The 17,666-nt window shown below is 44.7% G+C and overlaps 1 protein-coding gene across 5 annotated transcripts in view; it reads right to left on the bottom strand.

The window, feature by feature from the left end:
* The window catches only part of LOC139418801 (RING finger protein 24-like), a 53,974-nt gene that overhangs the window by 4,486 nt on the left and 31,822 nt on the right, over positions 1-17,666 (bottom strand). For all 5 annotated transcript variants that reach the window (XM_071168512.1, XM_071168513.1, XM_071168516.1 and 2 more), the window contains exons 3-4: positions 9,502-9,544; positions 8,893-8,934 (exon numbers count right to left, since the gene is read on the bottom strand). In XM_071168512.1, the coding sequence (XP_071024613.1) occupies positions 8,893-8,934; positions 9,502-9,544 (85 nt within the window). The remainder of the gene's footprint in view (positions 1-8,892; positions 8,935-9,501; positions 9,545-17,666) is intronic.

Here is a 17,666-nt window from a genome sequence, read left to right as displayed (position 1 = left end):
TGTTGACACAGACGGAGAGAGATGGGCGGGGGGGGGACAGGACAGGGTTAGCAAGGCAGCAAAACAACCACAGTCACTGTAGCTGAAGTTTAAGGAGAGAGAGGAGAGGGAGAAACAGGGCTGTTAGCACTAGCAGGGCAGAAAAACCAAACAACATAAACAGCTTCGAGATAGTGGGGTTTTGTATGTACCGTTATGGCAACGCATCAAGGATGACAGACGTCAGTATCTCAAACTAAAACATGTCTGGGCATTGCCAGAGGAGGGAGCGTCGACACATATATACGATTTGTACACTGCTGGGCCCATATTCCTGAAGCTTCTCAGAGAGTGCTGATCTAGGATCAGACAGTTTTGCCTTTTAGATCATAATGAATAAGACTACATGGACAGGGGAACCGTGATCCTAGATCAGCACTCCTACTAGATGCTTTCTGAATATAGGCCCTGGAACCCATCATCTCGATATACCACTTCTCATGCCAGACCTCAATATGTGATTTCTCAAGCCTAGAAAGAGTGGCGACACACCTCGAGAGCAGACTCCTCGGGCTGGAGAAAGAAGCCTCTCCCTCAAACAGTAGAATGTTTTCATTAAACTGTGACGTTAGAGGGAGCATTCTGGAGAGTGGAAACAGAAGAGGCCTCTGCACCTGGAGTGTTGTAGAAATGCACTGGGGTGTGATCTATATCACAGCCCAACTAAATCCAGAAATTACATACGATACACACACACACACACACACACACACACACACACACAATGTCGATTGTGCCCTCAACTTCACACAAGCCATTAAAACCAGTTGAAACTCGATCCAGTAAGGGTCTCCTCAGCCCAAACCAGTCTGGCCCAGCTGGGTGCGGTGTACTGTGTGTACTTTCCTGCGTAAAGGTGCCAGCCCAGACCGCTAGGCAAATAGGCCTAAACAAGACCATTAAAAGCTAGTTTTATAGCCTAGTTTGGCCAAGCTGAAGCAAATGCTAGCTGTGTAGTAAGACAAGAGAACACCACACAGGGAGAGAGAGGGACACTCGCCTGGGTATTTAAAAAGTCTCTTTTTGTGGAGGGCTGGATTCAATCACTTCTGCATTAGCAATATTGATGCAGGGATTGTTGTTAAGAACTACTACTACATGCACAGACCTTATTCTGAAAACCCGTAAGCACCCACCTTAGTTGCCCAAAGCCAAATCGGCTCTGTTATAGGACACCCCCAGGAGAAATTAGTCTATGCATGAGTCTCATGACACCTTATTCCCTATATAGTCCACTACATTTGATTTGAATCGCATGGACCCTGCTCAAAAGTAGTGCACTAAGTAGGGAATAGGGTGTCATTTGGGACGCACCCTGTTTGTATCAGCTGAGCATGTTCGATTGAGCAGCGTGCTGAGAGGCAGTGGTTGGTGTGTGTGTGTGTGTTGACAATGACTGGGAGTAGTCTGTTTGTGGCAGTGAGGAAGGATTAGCCCTACTGTCACAATAGGACTATGTGTGGGCTGGGAGATCTTTGTCTGTCTGTCAGTGGTCAATGGAGAAGGTACAAGACAACGGTACTGACAGAGGCAGGATGGCGCTTGTCAGTGCTAGCTTGTCAGTGCTGCTGTACACACACACACTCCCCATTCAGTGACCTATCAGCACTATTGTGTGTGTGTGTGTGTGTGTGTGTGTGTGTGTGTGTGTGTGTGTGTGTGTGTGTGTGCATTACTGCCAGTGATGGTTCCACAATGTTCATGAAGAATCACCCTTGTAACTTGTGGCAGACGAATCAGAATTAGTTGGGTAACATAGATAATTAAGATGTCTTATCTGCATAATATGCTTATATGATATACTTGTTATTAGAATGTATTCTTTCAGACTCTAGTGTTGGCAGTTGCACTTCTTCCCTCAGCTGGGGCTCAGTCACCTGGGGCCCAGAGAGGGTAGACGTCAGGCTCATCTTTCACATGTCCCTGGTGCTATGCAGAATATCAGAAAGGGAAGAGGACAGGAGGGAACATTGTCTTCATATGTGAATGTGTCTTTACCTATTCTTAAACCCTGTGAAGGGATGGCGTGATTAATGGTGAACCAATTACTTGTCTCCACAATGTCTGTGCGCCAGTCATTCCTTCCTTTGGCCTTGGGGGAAATAAGGTTTGAGACAACAGATGTGCGGGGTAGTGTCTGGAACCATTGTATATCATCTCTGATGTTGCACTTATCCCTGGATAGTGTATGACCTAGAGGCTCAGTCCCTTCAATCAGCTTGTCCAGGCGTGTGGTCAAGAAGGGGTTTTACTTGAGATGAGAGTATCTGGAGTTAACAATTGATTTATGCCATTGGATGAGTTGGTGTTTTTGTGCTATGAAGTACCAGGAATGAGATCGGAGCCTCGTCTTAGGGGCCAAACTGAACGATAATTTATAGCGAATGCTATCTGGATACCGGACACTCCTTTCTCATTTAAAAAGTCTCACCTTGTGACCCGTTCCAAACATCTGTTGTTTGTTATGTAGACTAGGGGGTGGATCTGTGCTATAAAAGATCTCAGTAGCCTTTGTGTTGTGGCTCTCGACGAATCTTCTGAGGTTGATTCATCAACCAGCCATTGCTATTGCAAAGCTCTCACTAATAAAGATTCAGTTTAAGTATAACTCTGACTTGTGTGATAAGTTTGTCTCTCCTCATTTAATAATACAGAAATTAACCACCACAAACTCTATATAGACAAAGATAGTCATGTTGTACCCCAGACATTACAACTGCGTCATTAAGTGCATCCCTATATCCATGGGTACTTTCAATCCATATCAGTACAACACATGACATCTGTCCTGGGACGACGGCCCAGGAGGCTCACTAAACACTGCACAATGACCTCTATGCGAGTTACTAGGCTAAATTCAAGAATGCGTGTAACATTCCCTCAATACAGAATAACCTCTAGTGCTGTTTATCCTAGCCATAGAGTTGGATAGAGGTCACATCTTTGCAAATGTGTCCTCTATCCAACTCTATGAGCCTAGCTTTTTGTCTGCGGCCATTTTGGCTACAGTATTACGTCGGGGCAGGACCTACTTCGGAGTGCTACACTTCAAGGACAAAAGGCATACTTCTCCCTTTCTCCCCCCCTTTCAATACAGACTAGCTTGGGGCTGGGGATGAAAAGAGGTACTACCGGCTAAGCCCTCTAAGGTTTCTCTCTAGGGTGTAGTTCGAGACAAGACACCATCCTCTCGGTTGAGCTCCATTGAACACTAACCCTGACTCCTTCTCATTCACTAGATCAATGGTGTCAGTTCCTTTCATTGCCCTCTCTTTAACTACGTTGTTACACTAATGGGAGGAGAGGAGAGGAGTGATGAGCTAGGATGGTGTGTGTGAGATACGGCCCAAAACTGCACGTCTCAGCATCACCTACTCCTGTGTGTGTGTGTGTGTGTGGTATCTATGCAAGTGAGAGTTAAATCACGGAGATGAGCAGTGCATTAAATCTGACAGTTGTGTGCACGATATGGAACAAACTGCACATCTCAGCACTACCTCCTCCTGAGCTCAGTACAGCACACACCCAGGTCTCACAGCGTGTGCGAGTGTACGAGGGCATGTACATGTCTTACAATCACTAGAATAAATTGGTGTGCTGCTGTGCTCAATTCGGGAAAGCAGTTTCTGGATGTAGCCAGGGTTACAATAGCAACCTGCACTGAAAATAGTCTAAGGAGCCTGCTTCCATACAGAGGATCTGAGCCCTAGGACCATGCCTCAGGACTACTGGCAGTCCCCAGTCGTGCTGCTGCTCCAGTTTCAACCCTGACCTGATCACCTGCTGTGCGCGCGCCTCTCTCTCTTTATCTAAGAACAATCTGGCCTTAATAGCCATGTACTATCCCCACCCAGCACAGGCAGAAGAGGACAGGCCACCCATAAGCGCCTGGTTCCTCTCTAGGTTTCTTCCTAGGGAGTTTTTCCCAGCATTGCTTGCTGTTCGGGGTTTCAGGCTGGGTTTCTATACAGCACTTTGACATCTGCTGATGTGAAAAGGGCTTTAGGCTTTATTTTTACATTTGATTGATTTGAGAGTCAGGACATAGGGACACTGGAGACAGCGGTCATCATATGACTATTTACGAGACCACTGAGCTCTGTCGCCATGGGAAAAAAACATCCCGACGACTCCAACCACTGCAAATCCTGGAATACATTTTTATCAAAAGATAGTCACTCCACTCAAGGAGAGGGGGGTGGGCGAGATAGAGAGAGCACTCACAATGTCAGACTCTCTATCTTATACTATGTAACTGCTATGTTAAAATAAACTCAAATCATCCCGTTGTAAACAAGTTGTCGCTTTTGATACAAGATGTACAGCAGTTACACAGTAAGAATATTTACTAGGCTATTTCGCGTCTCTTCACTTTGATTCCAGCTCAGCCCATATTGATAAAGCGTCTCAGTGGGAGTGCTGATTTAGTATCAGGTTTGCCTTTCAGATGATAATGAACGAGGAGCTCCACCCTCTCTCTTCGCAAGACACGGGCCGAAAGTCCCCTCCCCTTCCGAAACTCAGAAGACGCCAACACCTGCAAAAACGTGATTTGTCCAAATAACCCCAACTACTGCTGCTCGTTATCTACGCATCCCGTACAGTCCCGACAGATTCCACGGTGTCAGTTATGTCTCTCTCCGCGAAAGATTAGAGGGGACCTGATCCTACGCTTTATGAAATACTGGCCCTGGCAACTGGCCACCCATTGCTCCACATTCCAGCTTACATAAGACTTACCTTCTTGCTCTTGTAAAAATTTAGCAACACCACAGACCACTATCCACATAGCTAGCATTTAAACAAAGCCAGACAGCCTGTGTCTGATTGGAAAAACAACCGCTCTGCTCCAAATGCCAACGGCCTCATGAAAAGTCATGACGGCAAATTCATTTATTCAGTCTGGCTCCATTATTACCGTTCCACCTAAAGGTTGCTGGGGTTGTTTTCCGTCTGAAGTTTCCCCTGGGTACAGATCTAGTTTCCCCTCCCCCAATCATATACTTAACCATTAGTGGAGAAAATGCTAAACTGACCCAAGATCAGCAACAACGTCTCGCGCTGGTTCAGACTAGGCCAGTTTGTGAGATACAATTCCTATTAACCAAACAATCAAGTTCTCCTTGTACCGTTCTGCGTAGTTCTAATCCCACGTAGCCACTTAAAGAGGGACGGCAGGTAGCCTAGTGGTTAGAGCGTTGGGTCAGTAACTGAAAGTCCCCGAACTGACAAGGTAAAAATCTGTCATTCTGCCTCTGAACAAGGCTGTTAACCCACTGTTCCCCGGTAGGCCGTCATTATAAATAATAATTTGTTCTTAACTGACTTTCCTAGTTAAATAAAGGTAAAAAATAAAACCCTTTGGCATAATGAGCAGTTTGTTAAGTGGGGATGGAAGGTGAGGTGTGTGTGTGTGTCAGAAAGTGTACTGGTCAGTGTGTGCGCCCCCAGGCAGGCTATGGGTTGGAGGGTAAGCAGCTCTGCCCTGGGCAGGAAATGGGGTCACCAGAGATCCAGGCTGAGGCTAGTGGAGTTTTTCCACTGAGTAAATCGTTTTTTTTGTTTGTTTTTCCATTTAACTAGGGAAGTCAGTTAAGAACAAATTCTTATTTACAATGATGGCCTAGGAACAGTGGGTTAACGGGCTTGTTCAGGGGCAGAACGACAGATGTTTACCTTGTCAGCTCGGGGATTCGATCTAGCAACCTTTCAGTTACTGGCCCAACGCTCTAACCACTAGGCTACCTGCACTGAGGTGAGATGGGCTGCATCTCATTCCGGACAAGTTTCCCTTCTCCCCTCTACAACTGCACTGAGGTGAGATGGGCTGCATCTCATTCCTGACAAGTTTCCCTTCTCCCCTCTACAACTGCACTGAACTAGAGTTGAGGGACTGTGTTTCATTCCAGATGACCAGTTGCCTCCTCCACTCTACCCTGAAGAGAAAGCTGTATGGCAAGGAAACTAGGCAAAGTTAAGCTATCGGTTAGGCTATATCTGTCCAATGGCAGATAAGAAGTGGACATACTTCTGGAATGAAACACAACCAGGGACAAATAGCTTTTGAGTTGATGGGGACAATGTGGGGGCGTAATGGGGACAGTGATTCACCCCCAGGGGCCCATACAAAACTACTGTTGAGGGTCACAGTCCCTTGGTCATCACAGACGTCCATTACGACGCTCGTAAACAGCAGTGTGTGTGTGTGTGTGCGCGCGCGTTCAAACTGAAAAAGCCTACCTTAATCTATAGGCAATTATTGGCAAACAGGGAGCATTTCTGCTCCTACCAAACCATGCCCTTGTAATGGCATTTCATTCATGCTCCTGAGATCATCAGTAGTGCTGTGAACATAGACCCTGACCGTGTCCCTAAAAGGCTCAGAACAAAAGTAGTGCACTATGCTATGTAGGGAATAGGGTGCCATTTGTGATGCAATGCCAGAGTTAGGCTTATCTTATCAAAACGATATCGGCTGACTAATTCAAAAGTAGGCCTGTGTTTGCTCTGGGAAGTATCGCAAGTAAAATACGGCAAGTCAAACAGAGCTGAGAGCCAAAGTCGAGTCAAAGCTTGCTAATTTCAACACTCAGCCACATACAGTAGTCCTACATTTTGAATATGCTACTTTGTCACAACGTTTAGGCCTAGAAAGTTCCCTTAATGTTCTTTGAATGTTACATTGCTGCGGCTGTACAGTGCAACGTCACAGCAACACTATCTGTAATAGTTTGGCTGAGTACTATCAAGGACACCACTACTGAACTGCCACAACATTGAGCGGATGCGCTTCCTCGCACAATACAACCCCTGTCCAACATACACATACAAGGACACAAAGTGATGTACCGGTGTGTGTGTGAGGTTGTAGACCTGTGTGTATTTACAAGGGTTATTATGTTCAGCTGGATACAATTATTTTTTTTAAATGTATTTGACCTTTATATAATTAGGCAAGGCAGTTAAGAACAAATTCTTATTTTCAATGACGGCCTAGGAACAATGGGTTAACTGCCTTGTTCAGGGGCAGAACGACAGATTTGTACCTTGCCAGCAAGTGTTATTCAACGCTGTTGTAGCCATGCTCTGTGTCAAACGAAGGTTAGACGTATACAGCTGCAAGAGGCGCAATCTATACACTTTTTCCAAAACATTTTCCTTTGGACAGGGCCCTTCCAATAAAATGGGTCATTCCCCCGGCCAGCGTTGGTGAGTGTTTTTCAGTAATGCATAACAACTTGGCTGTCCAACAATCACGCACACACGCTCACAAACACACACAGGCACACACATGTCGCATACTGTAGCGCTATCCCACTTTTAATGACATAGCCCTGGCCCCTGTTACAGGGGCCATTCTGAGGCTATGAAGGAGATCTGTGGAAAAGGGGCTAACATGACTTCAACACATTGTCCGACGCAACAGATGGACTGTAACAAGCTCCAGAGACAGACATGGCATAATGAGAGGACAGGACACACTCAAAAACACAAGCGCGGGCACACACACACACTGTGCCTCTTCTGACATGGATACCCTAAACATGAGAGAGATACAACAACAACAGTCTGCTGACAGCTCAACAAAATGTGTCTCGACAGGTCCACTTTGCATAAAGGGGTTCCCTCGCTATGTAAACAACATTGTCATTTTAGAAGGTTAGTCTAGTTGTGATACAAATCTATTTTTCAAGAGAAACCTAAGGGATCTTGTGGTTATTGAACAACCAGTTTGCTTCAGACGACAATGATACATCTGCTTCATCAAGATCACACGTTTCTAAATCAATAAGTAGCCTAAATGTATGTCATGGGACCCATATAACACAGCAGTAAACGCCAAAACAAACAATGTAAACACCAGACCAACGGCGACTTTACAGTTTATGAAGCTCAGCCTGTTCAGACAGGAAACCAGAGTATATGCATTAGCTGACGTCCCACCAATCATATTCTACAAACACTTTCTACCTTAATATGGTGGTATATTTAAGCTGATCAAGTTTTACTCACATTCTCTACTGCTGTTGGATACGCGATAGTATGCGGTTGCATTTTCTTGTACCCACCCACCACCACAGCCTCCACCTGTTTGGTTCTGTGTTTCCGTCCTGTGGTGGGATTGGTACAGAGTACCTTGCTCAATGCCGGTAATTATTACGATCTTAAAAAAAGGTGCACTATGCAAAAATCACTCCGCCATTTCCTGGTTGCAAAAATGTGAATAGTTTGCCTAATTTCAGTTTATGTGACAAAACAAGCAAGTAGAGAATCATTGTACCATCTAAACCACTGTGAAATAGATTTTCCATAACCCAAAAACGTTGTATTTTCCGCTGGTGTACAAAACCAAAAGTAAATAGCACACATAGAACATATCTACTGCGTCTTAGACTTGCTTTCAATGAGAACCACAGATCTATAACTCATATTTCTATGTGAATTGGGTAAGGGTCGCCCCCCAAAAAGTGACATATTACAGCTTCAACACGATCCACGCTCTGGCAGTGAGATACCCCCGAAGGAGCCGAGCCTAACGCAAACCCTAACGTAATTGCAATCATTTTTTTAAAAAATGGTGAAACAAACACGTGGCGTTTGCTGTCTGAAAGGTTGCATTTGAGAGAAGCACAGTTCAGTACGAGGACCAAACACAGTTGCTAATGTTACATTAGGGAAGTACAGCACAGAGTGTGCCGAGCTCGTCAGTCGTATTACAGAATGTCCATGTCTGGTCCAATAACAACAACAAAAAGTTTCATCACCTGGTGCAATGCTAAACAATATCAACTCAAAGCCCATGTAACCAATAGAATACAAGACAATGGAACAAGAAAAAGGTTAAGTGCTTACCTCATGCAAATTTAGCTCTTTGACCTTTTCCTTCTGTATAACCTGAGGGGGAAAAAAAAGAGAGAAAAAAAGCATGCAATTAGAACAGACAACAGAAAACACACTTTCTCTCAAAGGAAACATCCAGAAGTGAATCCAATACTCTTTTTTTTTTTTTTTTTGTATTAGAAGAATGGTGATGTGTGAATGGACAGTAGAGTTCAGTTCAGTTACAGGCAGTTATGGTCCTGTGTGGCTCAGCACCAAGCCCAAACCACTCACTTAAAAGGCGTATCAACAAAATCAATGCTTCCTGCTGCTATTTCACGCACAGCATCTGGAAATGTCTTCTGACAGGAAGGAGTACAGCTACGACCGGAAGTTACTTTTTCAGCGCGCTGGCTGGCTAAAACTGGCAGTACATTTGATTAAGGGCGAGTCCCCAAAAACCACAATCCTTCTGTTTTTACTTCGATGCCTTCTACAGTATGTATATTAAGGGTGTGTACTATATAATGTGTGTGTTCAGCAACAGAGGATTTATAGGCTACAGTGACATACTGTGAGAAAAATAAACCATGTATTGTTGTGTGTGTGTGCACACGCGTGCGTAGACGACGGGCCTCTTACTTGTTTGTATGCATACAGCTCCTTGTGCGCCTGGTGCCTTAACCTGCAGGGACAACGCAGAGAAACACAGCATCTCTTCAATTAGTAAAAGGAGCCGCTACAACTCGCCAGTTGCACTCACAGTACATTCAGATACAGTGGCAAGTCAATAGACCCTGAAACAGGAAGTGAGCAACTGTATAGATAGAGAGCATTCAGGGCAGAAAAACATGGCTGATTTAACAATGTCCATTCAAATCTCCAGCACGGAAATAAAAGCAAGTCAAATTTAACTGTTTAGACGCTGTAGAAACAGACATTGATGGCAGTGCTGCAGTTTTGAACTAGCCTGGTATACATTGGATTAAAAATTATTTTAGTGCTACGAAACTTTCAGGAAACTCACCCCTGTACAATATCTTGACTACGGTATCCTGGATTCAATCTTAACCTTCACATTTTTTAAAAATCTTTAGTTTTGAAGTCATAAATCAATCCAGATGAGTTGATGGAAGATAAAAGCTACGGTCATTGTAATAACCACTGAATTGAATCCAGGCCTTTCCCTATGAACTCTTTATATACACACACAGGAAATACTGTCTGTCATCATAAGTGGTTCCACTTGGCATTTTAAAAATGGCTTTTGAAAAGGATTGGATCTGCTATCTTTTACGGTCTATGAAATGGCCCGAGGTCGGGTAGGTCACCCGTTCTGCCCACAGACCCATTTGATTTCACAATGGGGATATCCCAAATCCCTATGTGCTCTTGTCTAAAGTAGTGCACCATATAGGGAATAGGGTGTCATTTGGGACGAACAGTGTGATATCACACCCATTTCACAGCTGTGAACGGTGACATTTAACCCCAATGGCTTGGCTGCTTCTGGCTCCAATGACACTGTTATACACCTCCCCCACTAACCCCGACCAAACCAAAACATAACCTACTTCCCACCTATCAGTACCAAACTCAATCTTACTCAAACGTCACCCGGACGACCTTATGACGACTTTGACGGAGCATTGGTCAGCAGTCGTGCTGTGGCACAGCTCCACTGCCACAGCTAGGTGGGAATTCCACACCTTGACACAACTCAATTTAATGTGGGCCCCCCGTACTGAATGGCAAATGGTTTGGTCCGAACTGGACTGCTTAGACAAAATGTCCGCTAGGTCGAGAGTCTTAATGCTAATAAAAAAAGGTACCACAACTGACAGCTTGAGGTGGTTATAGCCTAGAATACATCCCCTTTAAACCAATCATCCCTGTTACATTAGCAACTCTTCAGCACCCCCCACGTACGGTTTCTGCCAGCAGGACACGTGGTTTTATCACCATCATTCGTGTGAATGCAGCAGGAATGCTTTTCACGTGAGAGTGCCTATCTAACCAGAGCTCCTGTCTTGACTTTACCGTAGTGGCCTTCGTTACTGCTGACTAGGCTAAAAGGAGAGACAGATGAATCACTTGTGTGGGAGAAATGGGAGCTTTGCTTTACTACAGTACATCCCCAATAAAAAATAAAAAAACTTCCTTTCTTCCCTTGACCTTCACAAGCAATGATGGGTGATAGGACTGGATAGGGCTCTGATATTTCACTTTCACCTTTAAAGTCCTTAGGTCAGTGATGAAGGGGATAGAATACAAGGAAAGGAAACGACTGGGCACATTAACCTTCATCTTTGGTGGGGGAGCTAAGGCCCTTTAACATGACAATGTTAACAAATGGGAGAGGAGTACTAAGGTCAACTCAAGAGAGAGGCAGCCAAGCATAGGGAAGTCCATATTCTTCAGATAAATAACCCTTTGAAAAGTGTTGTGAATGGAAAATGACACCTAACTAACTATAGCTTGAAGAAAGTCAGCCATGAGAAAGCACAAAATTGAAAAAGATCCACAAATACTATGAAAACGGTGAGTATATACCACCCTGTGATTTTTTTTTACTATAAACAGTTAATACACGTAGTGCATTAACATTAAGCTAGCTTGGATATTAACAGACATTTATAAACAAATAAACTCCGTTTAGGCATTTTCCCCATCACCTGAAGTTAAAAGGAAGATCATAGATAATCCAAACAGACCACTGGCGTTGTCATACACCAACCATTAACTTCAGCACAAATCAAAAAGGCAAAAAAACATGTGGAATGAAAAACAGAATGGAAAGACAGTAGTAGGAGGGATAGATATACACAGAGTTCACAAAACATTAGGAACACCGGCTCTTTCCATGACAGACTGAATCCAGGTGAAAGCTATGATCCCTTACATGTGTCACCTGTTAAATCCAGTTCAATCAGTGTAGATGAAGGGGAGAAGACAGGTTAAAGAAGGACTTTTAAGCCTTGAGACAATTGAGACATGGATTGTGTGTGTGTGTCATTCGAAGGTGAATGGGCAAAACAAAAGATTTCAGTGCATTTGAACAGGGTATGTGCCAGGCGCACCGGGATGAGTGTGTCAAGAACTGCTGCTGGGTTTTCCTACGCTCAACAGTTTCCCGTGTCTATCAAGAATGGTCCACCGCCCAAAGGACATCCAGCCAACTTGACACAACTTAAGGAAGCGTTGGAGTTAACAAGGGCCAGCATCCCTGTAGGAATGCTTGACACCTTGTAGTCCATGCCCCAACGAATTGAGGCTGTTCTGAGGGCAAAAAGGGGGTGCAACTCAATATTAGAAACGTGTTCCTAATACTTTGTGCACTCAGTGTATAAAAAAAGAACAGGGAGAAAAAGAGAAAGCGATTGAGAGACATATGTGTTGAAGATTTACCTCCGTTTACTAGTAACCTTAACCTCTCGGAGCAGAGCGAGAGGCTGAGGGATCTGTAACACACAGCGGCACAGTTCTAGGCGAGAGACTGACACCTTCTGAAAAATAGCAGCGGTAAAGGTGCAGAGACTCCCATTGGGCAAGGGTGCAGAGGTCAGGGGTCAAAGGTGAGGGGTCAGGGGCTGATTTGATGAGTGGCCCTGTTAGCATGGTAGTGAGGGGGATAAATTAAAGGTTCAGTAACATTTAGTACAGGAGACCACAGAAGGGCCACGTGGTGCTTAGGGATGTGATCTTTCCATGGACTCCTACACTAAAATAATGTAACGGACTTCTAAAACAGAACTGGGCAACATAAACACTCCTCAACAGGTGTGTGTTCGCCAGCCACAGGCTTATTTCACGTATGTGTGTGGACTTCGGGACTGACCGAGAGGAGGGAGTCGAGTCTACCTGTGACGTTCAGCCTCATGTCAAGCTGTCCAGGCCGTGTTTGCTTGGGTCACACCGGGAAAGCGAGCATTCACACGTCCTCTCCAGAGCCCGACTGGCCTCGTTCCCCTCTCCTTTCCTGTACTTGTCCAGCTTTTAGAGGATCATCTGTGGACTGGCTGTGAGGAGTAGGGTCAAGTTGACCCAAGAAGAGCATCTATGGGTAGTTTTGCATTTTCCCCACTAATAGTTAAGGTTAGGATTGGGGGAAGCTGATCCTAGATCTGTATCCAGGGGAAACGCCACACTGGAGCCTCGGTGTGATGTGAAGGGGGCTAAAGTTCAGTGTTTCGTCCATTGGTCTCTAAAGGCAATGAAACTGGGTCAAGGAAAATCAAAATGATTCTGTGTTAATATACATGGGAAGTGTAGCCTATCCAGTGAGGCCTTGTGGTTTTGTGGTGTGTGTGTGGTTTAGGGAACCATGGGGGGTCACGTGGTAGAAAGGGAGACTACATCTTCAGAAGCCTTTCAGAGTAAAAAACTGTCCCAAATGGCACCCTATTCCCTACACAGTGCATTACTTTTGACTAGGGCCCATAGGGCTCCGCTTGCTCAAATGTAGTGCACTATAGGGAACAGGGTGCCATTTGGGACAACGTTTTTTCTATAAATTACTTGGTAATCCGACCACCTTTTCCCCCCCTTTTCTTTTTCCTCACAGAATTGTATCGTGACACTGCATCAACTTCATAGTTTGTCTTGAGGAGGGAGGGGCAAAACAACGAAACAAAAGCAGAAACACACTTACCATCTCCCCCGCCAGGTTAGGTAAAGGGCAGGGTGAATTTGGGTTGAGACATGCTGCTTCTCGCTACTTTAGGTAAGAAATGCTACAGAGTTCCAACGTCATTGGAACGTTCCATGGTTGTCCACCATGGCAACAGTGCTCAGGACTACCGTGATTGGACAAGAGGGGCTCCCAATAGTGGCGGGCCAATAAGATCTCCGCAAGCAATATAATACAAACAGGTCTGGGACTTCAAACGTATTGAAGGGGCCATTCTTTAAGGAGATAACACTCATTTCGTTGTCCAATGCTCAGACATGTTGAGCGCTGGTTAACCACTCAGTGCTAAGAGCCCTATCGACCCTGGTAAAAAGTAGTGCATTATATAGCAAATAGGATGCCAATTGGAAGCATGCATAAACTGTGCTGGATTTATACCAACATCTACACAGACGCCCTTGGATTTCCAGCTAAGAGAAGAGAGGATGCCTAAGGACTTAACATGAGAGGCACGACACAAGCCTCTTCAAGGTTGGGAGTTGTAGTGGTAGTGATTATGCAGCTAAGCAGTTTTTAATAGATGTTTCTATAAAATGTTTCAGCAGGGGAGAACAAGTCTGGATATTATTTTTCTGGCTGGATTTTTTTTCCAGTTCAGATGATCAAGTCAGCGATACCTTCTCCAAACTGGGCTGTTGAATCTTTTTTTTAATGCCTTCATGAAAAACGTTTAATTTGAGAAGAACATGATAAAACACAACAAAATGAAATTAAAAACAACCCAGATTGAATTTAGACCCAATATGCCAATGTTGCATTAAATCGAGAGCACCAAGAAAGGAGTTTTTTTAGGCCTTAATGACAGCAAATATGATTGACCTGTCTTGGATAACATGCATTTACTTTTGGCTAATAATTGGACTCGCTTCAGTTACTTAAGCCATTTCATTAAGCGTGAGACAGACCTGGTGCTTTTCTGTCCATCTGGGCTCTCAACTACTTTAAAAACACTGCTGCAGTTCATTAGTGCATTACATCTCGTTGGTTGGTTGTAGCCTTGGTAGCTTTGTTTGGAGCCGCAAAGGTTAGGCTAGGTCATAGTTTGAGTTCAAAACCCTGTAGCCTGAACACATTAGGTAACAGAGCTTACACTTCAGACAAATCCAGCCTTATTTGCTGTGGACACAAGTATTTTTTTTTTTATATATACAGTTGATGGACTACCAGATTGCCTGGTACCCCCGCTGAGTGTTGCATGCTGGGAGCCTGAAAATGCACAAATTCTAGTCTCATCATCAAATCTGATGATAGCAGGCTGGCAACACAGTTTAGCAACTCCTATATCATGAGCACCTTTGCACGTGTTAAAGTAGCCTAAATGTTGGCTAACCCTCTGTCTTTCTGCCTGTGCGCAAAGCAGCTCAGGTCTTCAAAGTCAACTAGTGTGAACGATGAACAGCCTGTACTGCGTCCCAAATGACTCCCAATCCCCTATATGGTGTGCTATTTTTGACCAGTGCCGATAGGGCTGTACCATCTGTCTGTGTTCCTCTCCTCTCTTATGCTGTTTATCCCTCTGTTCTCACGGTATATTGGCTTAAAGCTGTATTAAAAACATCACCCTCTTTCATAGGGGAAATATGTTGTCCCCCCGTAGTTCTACAAACTACACCAGAGAGAGAAACATGCACTGCTTGGACTGAAAGGCACAAATAGTCCCTCTAGTACACCGAGGTCTTGTAAAAGAGCACGGCTAGGCTACTTGTGTTTGGGAGACAGCCGTGTTCATAGGCAGTCTGGACAAAAGTATTGCACTATGTAGGGAATAGGGTGCCATTTGGGACACACAGTGTTGTTGTAAACAGAGCAGACCATCACATGGTGGGACATACCATCCTGAGAGGCGAAATGGGGGGGGGGGGGGGGGCTTGAGTACGACGCTCGAATGGCATCCAACATAAGACCGGAGCCAATGTACTGGCAGAGTAATGACACCTTTTTAGAAATGTGTATTTTTATTTATTTATTTTTTATTTTATTTTACCTTTATTTAACCAGGTAGGCAAGTTGAGAACAAGTTCTCATTTACAATTGCGACCTGGCCAAGATAAAGCAAAGCAGTTCGACAGATACAACAACACAGAGTTACACATGGAGTAAAACAAACATACAGTCAATAATAAAGTATAAACAAGTCTATATACAATGTGAGCAAATGAGGTGAGAAGGGAGGTAAAGGCAAAAAAGGCCTTGGTGGCAAGGTAAATACAATATAGCAAGTAAAACACTGGAATGGTAGTTTTGCAATGGAAGAATGTGCAAAGTAGAAATAAAAATAATGGGGTGCAAAGGAGCAAAATAAATAAATAAATTAAATACAGTTGGGAAAGAGGTAGTTGATAGGGCTAAATTATAGGTGGGCTATGTACAGGTGCAGTAATCTGTGAGCTGCTCTGACAGTTGGTGCTTAAAGCTAGTGAGGGAGATAAGTGTTTCCAGTTTCAGAGATTTTTGTAGTTCGTTCCAGTCATTGGCAGCAGAGAACTGGAAAGAGAGGCGGCCAAAGAAAGAATTGGTTTTGGGGGTGACTAGAGAGATATACCTGCTGGAGCGTGTGCTACAGGTGGGAGATGCTATGGTGACCAGCGAGCTGAGATAAGGGGGGACTTTACCTAGCAGGGTCTTGTAGATGACATGGAGCCAGTGGGTTTGGCGACGAGTATGAAGCGAGGGCCAGCCAACGAGAGCGTACATGTCGCAATGGTGGGTAGTATATGGGGCTTTGGTGACAAAACGGATTGCACTGTGATAGACTGCATCCAATTTGTTGAGTAGGGTATTGGAGGCTTTTTTGTAAATGACATCGCCAAAGTCGAGGATTGGTAGGATGGTCAGTTTTACAAGGGTATGTTTGGCAGCATGAGTGAAGGATGCTTTGTTGCGAAATAGGAAGCCAATTCTAGATTTAACTTTGGATTGGAGATGTTTGATATGGGTCTGGAAGGAGAGTTTACAGTCTAACCAGACACCTAAGTATTTGTAGTTGTCCACGTATTCTAAGTCAGAGCCGTCCAGAGTAGTGATGTTGGACAGGCGGGTAGGTGCAGGTAGCGATCGGTTGAAGAGCATGCATTTAGTTTTACTTGTATTTAAGAGCAATTGGAGGCCACGGAAGGAGAGTTGTATGGCATTGAAGCTTGCCTGGAGGGTTGTTAACACAGTGTCCAAAGAAGGGCCGGAAGTATACAGAATGGTGTCGTCTGCGTAGAGGTGGATCAGAGAATCACCAGCAGCAAGAGCGACCTCATTGATGTATACAGAGAAGAGAGTCGGTCCAAGAATTGAACCCTGTGGCACCCCCATAGAGACTGCCAGAGTTCCGGACAACAGACCCTCCGATTTGACACACTGAACTCTATCAGAGAAGTAGTTGGTGAACCAGGCGAGGCAATCATTTGAGAAACCAAGGCTGTTGAGTCTGCCGATGAGGATGTGGTGATTGACAGAGTCGAAAGCCTTGGCCAGATCAATGAATACGGCTGCACAGTAATGTTTCTTATCGATGGCGGTTAAGATATCGTTTAGGACCTTGAGCGTGGCTGAGGTGCACCCATGACCAGCTCTGAAACCAGATTGCATAGCAGAGAAGGTATGGTGAGATTCAAAATGGTCGGTAATCTGTTTGTTGACTTGGCTTTCAAAGACCTTAGAAAGGCAGGGTAGGATAGATATAGGTCTGTAGCAGTTTGGGTCAAGAGTGTCCCCCCCTTTGAAGAGGGGGATGACCGCAGCTGCTTTCCAATCTATGGGAATCTCAGACGACACGAAAGAGAGGTTGAACAGGCTAGTAATAGGGGTGGCAACAATTTCGGCAGATAATTTTAGAAAGAAAGGGTCCAGATTGTCTAGCCCGGCTGATTTGTAGGGGTCCAGATTTTGCAACTCTTTCAGAACATCAGCTGAATGGATTTGGGAGAAGGAGAAATGGGGAAGGCTTGGGCGAGTTGCTGTTGGGGGTGCAGTGCTGTTGACAGGGGTAGGAGTAGCCAGGTGGAAAGCATGGCCAGCAGTAGAAAAATGCTTATTGAAATGTTCAATTATGGTGGATTTATCAGTGGTGACAGTGTTTCCTATCTTCAGTGCAGTGGGCAGCTGGGAGGAGGTGTTCTTATTCTCC

Source organism: Oncorhynchus clarkii, chromosome 10 (genome assembly GCF_045791955.1).
Source record: "Oncorhynchus clarkii lewisi isolate Uvic-CL-2024 chromosome 10, UVic_Ocla_1.0, whole genome shotgun sequence".
NCBI lineage: Eukaryota > Metazoa > Chordata > Actinopteri > Salmoniformes > Salmonidae > Oncorhynchus > Oncorhynchus clarkii.
The sequence above is the reverse complement of the archived record's forward strand: the minus strand, read 5'-3'. Positions and strand labels throughout refer to the sequence as shown.